Here is a 10,742-nt window from a genome sequence, read left to right on the forward strand (position 1 = left end):
TGCCTTCCAGGTAGCATCCCGGCACTGCCGCGGTTCTGTTCAGGTTTGCGTGGGGTGCTAGTCTAGCCTCCCTTTCCCAAACCAGAGAAATCTGCCTTTTGCATTCTCTGAGAGTCCCATTCATAGGCTCCTGTAAGTGGGGAGAAGGCAGGGGCAGGGCACAAGGGTTCCAAGTTCTTCTCCCAGGACTGACGGCTTTGGCGTTCTGGAGATTGGAGGTTAAAGGGACTGAGCAGCTGTTTCTTCTTGGCTCGACATTTTTTTTTGCCCCAGGGGGGATCTGGTGGCTTAATGGAAAGGAATTGCAGTGCCAGTGCAAAGGTGCATGGTTCAAATCCACCTGGTGCTCCATGGAGAAAGATAGTCATTGTTCTCGTGTGTAGTTTTCTGCCTCTGAAAACCTGCCAGAGGGTCAGCTGTGAATTGGTTCCTGCTCGGCAGTACACAACAACAACACCCTGATAAATGAGCTCCCGTCAGCCCTGTTGTGTTGCTCAAAGCAGAAAGGAGGTGCTAGGAAAATCAACAGAGAAAGATAGCTGGGCATTTCTGACGTTTGAGTTCAGCTATGAAATAGTAATTTCAGGAGGGGCACCATTTCTGGGAGTCTTACCTATGACCTGGCATTCGGTGTGGCACACAGCTGGGATGGGTGTTGGAGACTCTGGTTCTGGCCCCTCCCCTGCTCTGTTACTAGTTGGAAAACCTTGGGAAGAATAGGTGGACTGGCATTTTCATTTTGTGCCTTCTACTTTTCTTTGCATCTCTTTAGCTGAAAAGTTAGCTAGTCAACCAGCTAACTCACTCTCCCTTCCCCCCCAACCTATGTATTCTCCTAAGCAGCTATGATAGTTCTTCAAAACATGTTAATGTCTTAAAAAAGCTAAAAAGAAAAATGTAGCATGGCACATTTACAGAATCACCTGGGGATGGAGAAGGAGCCATGTTGTATGTATTACGTGCGTTAAAAAAAAAATCGAGATGGGCGAGCTCTGGTGGCCTAGTGGCAAGGAGCTGCACTGCAATCCCAGTGCTGAGCAGTTCGAATCCACCAGATGCTCTGCCGGGGAAGGAGGGACAGTCTCCTGTACCAGTCAGATCTGATTTGATGGTACAGATACAAAGAAATAATAAAATAATTTTTTTTTAATCGAGATGTTGTGGCCATTGCAAGGGAAAGAGGGTGGTTAACTTCCAGTCATGTCTAGTAGATGAACTCTGTCATTTACAAACTCTTAACCAGCTCTCTTTTCATTTCTCAGGACTCAGATGCTTAATGCAATGCAAGCTGGGAACCAACATGAATTGTATATATTGTATGATTGAACATTTTTAAAGAGATAGGTTTTAGTAAAATGTACCTTGTGATAGTTATTTAGCTAATGGATTAGTTGTGATTGTCTCTGATTAAAGGAAATTCACTGCCATGCCCTCTCAGTATGGAGTTCATCTTTTTTTTTTATTTGTGTGTGTGCGTGTACCGTCAAATCAGATCTGACTGGTACAGGAGGAGATTGTCCGTCCTTCCCCAGCAGAACATCTAGTGGATTCGAACCATGCGCCTCTGGATTGCAGTGCAGCTTCTTGCCACTAGGCCACCAGAGCTCCCCGGAGTTCATCTTTTTCCTTCCTCCAGTCCTGTCCCATTGAAAGTTATCCTGAAGTGGTTAACTGATTGCTTGATGGATAATCGGGAGGTCTGGTGCTATCATCTGTGGGCATATATGCTAACGGCCGCTCGAATTAGAATCCACCAGCGGCTCCGTGGGAGAAAGTTGGGCACATTTGCTCCAAGGTGACTTACAGCTTTGGAAACCCTCTGGAAGGGGCAGGTCGGTTCTGACTTAATGGGGGAGAGATGGACAGACAGACAGACAGAACCCCCCCCCCAAGAGTGTTAGGAGAACACTTAGCCAGTCAAGTCGACAAGTGGTAGCTTGAAACTGAAGTTTTATAGGTGAATTGTGGTCAGACCTCGCTGGTTCCGCCTGTGATTTCTGCTGCTTTATCTGAGCCACGTTCATCACTTTTCCTCCAGTTCTGTCCATCATCCCTTTAACTAGTTTATCACTCAGCTGCTGGAACACTCAGGGGTCCCGTGTCTCTGCTTACCCTCTCTTTTTGGCCAGTTTGACTCACTTTGAAGGAAAATGAGGGAGTCTGGGATTTCACTTTCACAGCACATAGGAAAGAATACTAGCACACAAAGGGATCCAATAATCTCGAAAATAATTTAAACTTTAATTTTGTCTATTTGGCTCCTCAAAAACGGTGGCATGCTCAAGAACACCCTCCGGTGGGGGCTGCTTCTCTTCTCCTCCGACTTCTCCATCAGGACCGACACCTGTAGGAGCTGCTTCTGACTCGGCTGGAGGAGCGGGTAGGCCGTGGTCCACTCCAGCTCCTTCCCCCTGGCTCTCTGCGCTGGGGGTTTCTGGTAAAGCGGAACTGGCTGGTTCTCGAGTTTCTGAGCTGCTTTTTCCTCGTTCCTTTGGCGGGTAAGTTCTCTCCCACGAGCCATTCGATCTTGATGTTCCTTCATCTGCTTTTTTGCCAGCAGCATTCGGTTCCTTTCACTTAGTTTTTTCAGTATTTTCTCAGCAGTTACATGCTTCTCTTCCTTCTCTGGGGAGGGGATGTTGGGGCGACACACGTCTTTGGTGGTTCTCTGGGATGCAAGACGGTAGTTGGGGTCCGGCAGGCCTCTGGCCCGCTTGGCTCGGTTTATGTGCTGCTTTATCTGACCAAGCTCCCGCTCGTGGACCACGTAGTCCCACTGTTTCACTTCTTTGGCCTTCTTTCTTTGGAGCGGCTTTTTGTCCTCCTCTACTTTGATTTCCCTCTTCTCTGCTTTGATTTCTCTCTTCTCTGCTTTGATTTCCCTCTCGTCTGCTTTGATTTCTCTCTTCTCTGCTTTGATTTCCCTCTCGTCTGCTTTGATTTCTCTCTTCTCTGCTTTGATTTCCCTCTCCTCTGCTTTGATTTCCTTCTTTGGCACCATGTTGAGTGTCCATTCTTCCCTCCACCTTGCCCTGTGTTGTTGATAGTAATGTGACTCTGTCCTGGCAAGCCAGAAGTTGAAAGACTCGGCCTTAAACTTAGAAAGAGTTTCATTTTCCTGCTGAAACTTTTTCACTAACAGTTTCCTCGTGCCTGAAGAATGAACTCCACCTAAACTCTTGTTCAAAGATAAGCAGTAGAGCTTTGTAAGCTGGATGTCCTGTCGTCCCTGTACACACACCTCCCAGGACTACGGGCCCTGCCTGCGCTCCCAGCAGACTCCTGCCCGGTTTCCTGTCTTCCTCCTCAGGCCTCCTACACTCCCCTCCCAGCGTTCCCTTCTCGCAGAAGATGCTGGCTTAGTGCAGGCCTCTTCTCCCCACTGCCAGGACCACCATCTCCCATCTGCACCCAGACTGGGCCTTCCCACCCTGATAACAGAGATGGTCCTTCCTCATCGATCAAAGCCAGCTCCCTGCCTCCGCTTTCTGAGCATCAGAAACTTCCCCTTTCCCATCCGTGCTCAGATTCCTGTTCGTGCCGTGTCAGAGCCTCCCTCTCCCTCTGCTGGGTCATTTCCGGTCAGCATGAGAACGTGGCTCAGTGGACACCATCTTTAAACACAAAGGGAAGTGCATTCTTGGTGCATAGCATACTCGGGCTTCTCACTCACTCTTCGCCGTCGACTGGGACCCGACTCGGGTGACCCTCCGCTCGGTTGTCGAGGGTGGAAATCACACCGGGGGAGACCGGTCATCTTTGGCTGGTGGAGCTGCCGCTGGATTCAAGCTGCCAGGGAGACGCCCGTGAGTGCAGCTCCTGACGGGCTGGGTGGTCCCCTTTGTGGTCAGTCTTCTTGAAGGAGGAGCACCCCTCACTTCTTTCCGCCTCCATCCAGGTCGGCTGGCTTTCTCAACCGCTAGTGATTTCTCTTGATTGTACGTGTTCATAAGTACCTTCCTCATTGCCACGTTCAGTGTTCCCCTCTCTGCTCGGGTCACCCTCGGCCTCTCAGCAGCACTCGGTCGCCCTTTCTTCTGGCTCTCAGGTTCCCACCAGGCCTTGGACTCTAGCCCAGCCCTCAGCCGCACATCCTGGTCCCCTCCACCGCATGGACGCCGCCTCCCTGTTGGCTTGGCCAGTTCTTCTCGATGGCACATAGAGCAGAGGAAAGCATTGCCATGGTCACGTTCACTGTACATGGATGGTCTCGGTCACACCACAAGGAGTCTGACCACGTTCCAAGACTGCTCGAGAGCCAGGGTTGATGACGAGATGGATGTGGCATGCGACTGCCCTGCCCTCACCTCTCAGTCTCGGTCCCAGGCCAGAGACTGGCTTCTCCGCATCTCCACTTTGACTTCCTTCCTAATCCACGTTTCGCTTCAGTGTGCTGCCCTAGCCTAGCGTTGTAGCCTTGTCCCCAATTCCTTAGTGTCCCTAACGCTCATTGCCTCTCCCTGTCCACCAGGCTGTCAAACCACAGCCAGCACCATTAAACCGTCATGAAAACAAGCGACAAAACACTGGCCAACTTGACAGTGTCTTCATGCATAACTCGACAACTGATTACCCCATCATACTGCCTAGACATCTATATGGTCCTTTCCACATGGTCCCACCATCACTGTAGACTTCACGTATCCTAAGCCAGAGAGAACGAATGGCCTTTCCAGTCTGTAAACTTGAACATGCCACGTTTGCAGCACAGAACCCTGGAAGAGTGTCTGCTGCTCCTGGGAGAGGCACTGGGGTTCTGGGGATGATGCTGCCAACTTGACCATGGCCCCAGCCCCGCTGCTCGCTCTGATCTGTCCATATCTACTTGGTTCCTCAAAGCTGTGTTCTGTTGTCATACGAAAGCTGCTTTCGTGTGCTCCCTGACGGGCAGCTCTGACTCCATGCTCATTTTCGCTTTGTTTCTCCAGGACTTCTCATTACACCTGCGCAAAGGCCACCCTTTTACAGCGACCAGTGTTAATTTATGCACATTTTGTTTTTAATGACTACCTCCCTCACTCACGGGAGCTCTGGTGGCCTAGTGGGTGGGGAGTTATGGGGCCAATCCAAAGGCAAGTGGTTCGAATCTACCAGCCGCTTTGCAGGATGAAGGTGAGCAGTCTCTTCCTGTGTAACTTAGAGCCTCTGATAACCTGTCAGGGTGAGCTGAGTTATGACTTCACAGCCGTGAGTTGGTTGTTTGCCCTCCGTAGATGAAGTCCGGAGGTGCTAACGTGCAGTTTGAGCCCTCTCCCTGGGTGATCTCAAACCCTCTACCTCAGTGATAACTCCCCATCCCTCCACAATGCTAGATAACACAATGCACTTCTCACCTCTATCATCATCTCCAGCTGGGACTTGGGACCGGCTGCAATCCGAGGGTCTTGGGTCTTGCTGGCCCAGGCCAATCTGGGAAAAATGAGAGAAGTCGTATGAGGGTTGGGAGGAAGGTTTTGGGTAATGTCAGCTTGGTGTGTGGCACGGTCGGGACGCCACGTGGGATCCACTGCTCGGCTGTCACGGAAGGAACTTCTGTGGCAGCAGGGACAGAACACCTACTGTTCTTGTGCTCCCAGAGCCAACCACTGGGATTCTGCCCCCGGTGGGATCTGTGATAACTGTGATAACGGAGACGTCTGGTCTGTGGAGGAGGACTCGCTGAGACCCACACTCGCCGTATCTTTGGACCAGTCCTTGCTTTTAGCCAGCCTCAGGGCCTCCAGCTGCGTTTCTTTGGGCAGCCTGGTCTTGGCCGTGGGCCTCTCTGTCGCCTGCTTTAGGAGCAGCATCTCTGCTCATCAGACACCCTCTTCCCGAGCTGCTGAGCTATCTCTGGTCCTGCTCCTTTTGGGAGTGGTCATCGTCTCAGCTCTCTGGCCCCTAGGGCAGCCCTGGGGAGATTTCTAGGGTAACCAGAAGCAGTCACAAACTCTTTTGTGTCATCGCTGCCTCGGACTGTGTCCACTGTGAGGTGGGCTGTGAAGACACAGTCCACTTGGCCTCCCTCAGGCTGAGGGCCCTCCTGGGGGGACAGACACTTCAGCTCGACAAGCCTGGCGCTGCCTACTTCTGAGTGCTCAGCGGTCCACAGGAGCAGTAGGTGACCGCCCCGAGTAGACCCTACGTGGCCACTCACGGGAATCCTTGCTGGTTGGATGAGTGGTCCAACCGCCACTGTTGAGCACCAGTCCATGTGCTGCCCAGCTACCCCCTGCTCTTACGGAGGCTTCAGTTTAACACAACTTAATGTACCTTAAGTGTCTGGTGGAGCTCCCCGATTAAAGCAAGCTTGGAGGCAGGAGTGCCATCCACTTCCAAAATAGCTTGTCTCCGGAAACCCTATGAACTTGGAGAAACAAAGTTCTACAAGTGTTCAGGTCTTTTGTTCATAGGGTTGCTATGAGTCATCTACAACTTGACAGCACTTAACAACAGCAAAGTATTTTAAAATTAAAAAACCCGCACCACTGACTGGAAACTAACTCATAGCTGACCCTCCAGCAAGTGTTGAGAGGTCATACATCCCACAGCAAGTGCCTACCCATCTCAGAACAGCTGGTGAATATGAACTGCTTGTCTTTGGGTTGGCAGTGCCGTTCCTTACCCTTTAGGCCACTGGAGTTCCCTCGTGCATGTAAAACAAATTTTGCATTGGCTTGTACACAAAATTCATCCACACTGTTTCACACTTTTCTTTATTCACGTTTCACACCATCATTGCTATACACTGTGTTTTATAAAATCATCATTGATCTCTAGTGCTTTGTTGTCCACCATTAAGTCAGAACTGACCCACAGCTGACCTTCCGGCAGGTTTTCAGAACCAGGTAATCACACGAGATTGTCCATCTTTCTCCCACTGAGCAACTGGTGGATTCGAACTGTGTACCTTTGGGTTGCCAGCTCAACCCCTTACCACTAAGCCACCAGAGCTCCCTGATGTATTTTTAGTTACTTATTATAAGTAGTTCGAGCCCTGGTCATACCTTCCATTATGCTTTGGGTAACCGGGCAGGATAGCACTTGTGTCCCCATGAGCTGCTCCAGGGGAGGGAGACGTGGCCGCCTGCTTTTGTAAAGACTGCAGCCTTGGAAAGGCTGTAAGGACAGGTGTCTGTCCTTCAAGGTCACTGTGTATGGAAATCAATGATAATGGGCTTGGTCTGGGTACCTTTTATCGTGATCTGGGTACATGTTCACAGAGGAAATGGATGTTCCACTCAGAAATCATACATGTCGTGTCTCATGACATTCACCGTGATCTGAGATTATAGCAGCACTCTTCCCACTTCTGCCCCGTGTTCCCCATTTCCATTCACCTCTCAAAACTCAACTATTCATAATCACTATTAATTGTGCTTATTAACAGTATTAGTTAAAGACAGGGAAACAGAAAATACTCCCAGGTTGAAATAGAAATTAATGTAATGATTCTGCAGATTCACGTCAAGATAACTTATCTGTAAAAAGAACATTTGATCCAGGAATCCCACTAGTAGGCAAATATCCTAGAGAAATAGGAGCTGTGATACAAACAGATATGTGTACGTCCTGTTCATTGCAACACTATTTACAGTAGCGAAGATGAAAACCACCTGTTGTCAGTCGGCCAAGGGAAAAGACAGAGATGGGGGACACTCAGGAATGGAGGTCAGACCAGAAGGCGTGAAGGCAGGTGGCTAACAGCTGGGAGAATGGCAGCCCCTATGGCAGTGGGTTTTGTTTTGTGTTTTACGTATCTTTTTGTCTATGGGTATGGCAATGTGCATCTGCTGGCACTGAAGCTGTTCATTTTATTACAGTTCAAAGAAAAACATTAATAAGCATGTTTATTTCATACATGACTTGTCAGTTGGGATGACATTTTCAACTAGAACAAAATTAAAAGGTTATGGCTAACATTGAGAAGAATGGGAATTTCAGAACAGGAAATTGTGTCCACACAGCAGCTGCACCCAGATGAAGACGCTGTTGTGCAAAGAGAACAAGAACGCCACATGGTTTAAAATCAGGAAGGATGTGTGTCAGGGTCCCCATACCTCCTCAGTCTGTATGCTGAGCAAATGACTCGCCAAGCGGACTCAGAAGAAGAATGCGACATCAGGACTGGAGGAACAATCAACAACCTTCTTTATGTAGAAGACACAGCTGTGTTTGCTGAAAATGAAGAGGATCTGAAATATTTGGTGCAGAAGGTCAAGGACTATAGCCTTCTGTATGGATTACATCTCCCATCCAAGTACTAACCAGGCCCGACCCTGCTTAGCTTCCGAGACCAGACGAGATCGGGCGCGTTCAGGGTGGTATGGCCGTAGACATACATCTCAACATCAGAAAACAAAGGTCTTCACTACAGGAGCAACAGTCTTGCTCATATCAACAATCAAGCCCCTTGGTATCAGCAGTCAGGAAATCCGGAGACGTATTGCACTGAGCAAGTTCACTGTCAGCGACCTCTCCAGAGTGCTGAGGAACAATGATGTAAGTTTGAAGACTAAGGGGCGCCTGATTCAGGCTATGGTCCTCTCAGTCACCTTCTGGGCATCAGAGAGCTGGAGAGTGACTAAAGATGACAGAAGAACTGATGTCTATGAGTTTTGTTGGAGAAGAGTGAATATCCCAAGGACTGCCAGAAGAAGAGATACGTCTTGGAAAAGGTGCAGCCAGAGTGCTCCTTGGAGGTGAGGGTGGTGAAGCTTCATCTTTGATACTCTGGACATGGAGCTAGGTGAAGCTACTTCTTGGAAAGGGACATTATGCTTGGAAAGATGGAGGGTCAGGAAGGAGAAGAAGGCCCCAGTGAGATGGACCGACGTGGTGACTTCAACATAGGTTCCAGAGTATGAGAGATGATGAAGGTGGCGGGGTTCAGGCTGGCTGTTCGTAGGGTCACTGTTGGTAGTATGTGACTAGAAAGCACCTAACAACAATGGGAAAATCCCTTACATGTTTTATATGCCACTTCTTATTATTTTTCTTTTTATTGTATTATTTTTATGTGTACCATCAAATCACATCTGACTGGTACAGGAGGAGATTGCCCCCTCCTTCTCCAGCAGAGCATCTGGTGGATTTGAACCGCGTACCTCTGGGATTGCAGTGCAGCGTCTTGCCACTAGGCCACCAGAGCTCCCTTTATATGCCACTTCTTATTGCTCGCTATTTGTGCATCACCATGAAATAGCCAGAATATCTCGTAGAGAAGTAGTTAGTCCTCTGTGCTGCTGTGGCGGGAAGGGCACAGATGACCCTTTAGAAGTGCAGAGGGCAGACAACCATTCTTTACCAACGTTTGCCGACATAGGGCCACTGTTGTAAAACGGAAGTGACATCGGGGTTGAGGGAAGACAGAGAAGGAGGAGAGGAATGATGTATACTGCATTGAAACAGATGAGGGAAAGAACTGTTTAAAAGGGATATATGATCAGGTATTATTGTCATGACAGGAGTCCAGAATGAAGGCTGCACAGTCGAGTGGACTTGGGGGAAGGGATTGCATAATAATGAAAAAGTTTTACTTTTCAAGAAGAGTGAATTGGGGAGGGGTTAGGCAGGGAGAAAAGTGCAACAGTGAATGATTGGAAACCCCAAGTCTCTATAAACTTTCATTAAAATTAATGTTATATGCCGTCGAGTCGCTTGCAACTCATAGCAACTTTATGTATAAGAGCCCTAAACGCTGCTCTATCTTGTACTAAACTCGCCGTCTCAGACACACTCATTCCCACCACCCCAATCACAGAATCGACGGTCTTCCTCTCCTGTACCATCCCTCCACCCTCCCAAGCATGATGTTCTTCTCCAAGGACCAGTCCCTCCTTGCAACGTGTCCAAAGTATATCAGATGAAGCTTCAAAATCCTTGCCTCCAAGGAGCAGTCTGTTTTCACTCTCTCCTGGACGAATCTGTTTTCTTGGCAGTCCATGGAACATTCAGTACTCTTCTCCAGCACCACAGCTCAAAGGCATCAATTCTTCTGTCATCACTAGTCACTGCCCAGCTCCCTGATGCATAGCACGTAACTAACTGTGAACACTATAGAACGGGTCAGGCATTAGGGACTTTTATCAAAGTCCTTCACAAGCGTTGAGGACTCTCCTTCATAGGGTTGCTATGAATCGCCTTTGACTCGAATGCACTTAACAACAAAATCAACACAGAGATCAGATGGCCCAGTGGACAGAAAGTCATGGTGGATGACTTTTAATCCGCGGCCCTCAGGCCTATCTTTCATTGTTTTTGTTCAAACATTCCTCTAGGTCATATAGCCCTGGTGTGTCTGGTAACTGTGAGGCTGAACACTGTGACACTGATGTGTCAAATGTGTTAATGGTTGGTCACCTATGGTGGACAGTGTTTGGTGGAGCTCCCCGATTAAAACAAGCTTGGAAGCAGGAGTGGCATCCACTTCTTTAACAGCTTGCCTCCGCAAACCGTATGAACCTGGAGAGAGGTTGAGAGACACACAAGGTTGAGGGCTCTCCTTCAAAGGGTCGCTATGAATCGCCTGCCACTCAAGGTGATTAACAACGATGATCCTTGAGAGGGACACCTGACTCCACGGAGTCCAGCGATCAGGACTGAGACTAAAGGCTCCAATCCTTACCACCTACATGGAGTGATGGTGAGAGGTGGCCCTGAGGTCCCTCTAAGCGGTGGCAGCTGGGTGTCAGGAGTGGGGAACGGCCTCAGTCTTGCTGGCTGCGAAGTGGGCGGGCGCGGCGGGGCCGGTGGGGGGCGCC

At 49.2% G+C, this 10,742-nt stretch overlaps 1 protein-coding gene across 1 annotated transcript; it reads right to left on the reverse strand.

Moving 5' to 3' along the window:
* Nucleotides 1-2,233: 2,233 nt before the first annotated feature.
* LOC102854854 (putative uncharacterized protein ZNRD1-AS1 homolog) lies at nucleotides 2,234-3,001 on the reverse strand. The gene has a single exon (XM_006880146.1). It carries the CDS (start codon nucleotides 2,999-3,001, stop codon nucleotides 2,234-2,236), a length of 768 nt encoding a protein of 255 aa, XP_006880208.1.
* Nucleotides 3,002-10,742: the final 7,741 nt, after the last annotated feature.

Source organism: Elephantulus edwardii, unplaced genomic scaffold (genome assembly GCF_000299155.1).
Source record: "Elephantulus edwardii isolate Elephantulus edwardi_28Jun2011 unplaced genomic scaffold, EleEdw1.0 scaffold00006, whole genome shotgun sequence".
NCBI classification, from domain to species: domain Eukaryota; kingdom Metazoa; phylum Chordata; class Mammalia; order Macroscelidea; family Macroscelididae; genus Elephantulus; species Elephantulus edwardii.

Coding starts and splice junctions, on each gene's coding strand:
- LOC102854854 (XM_006880146.1), bottom strand. CDS start 3,001: ATGGTGCCAAAGAAGGAAATCAAAGCAGAGGAGAGGGAAATCAAAGCA.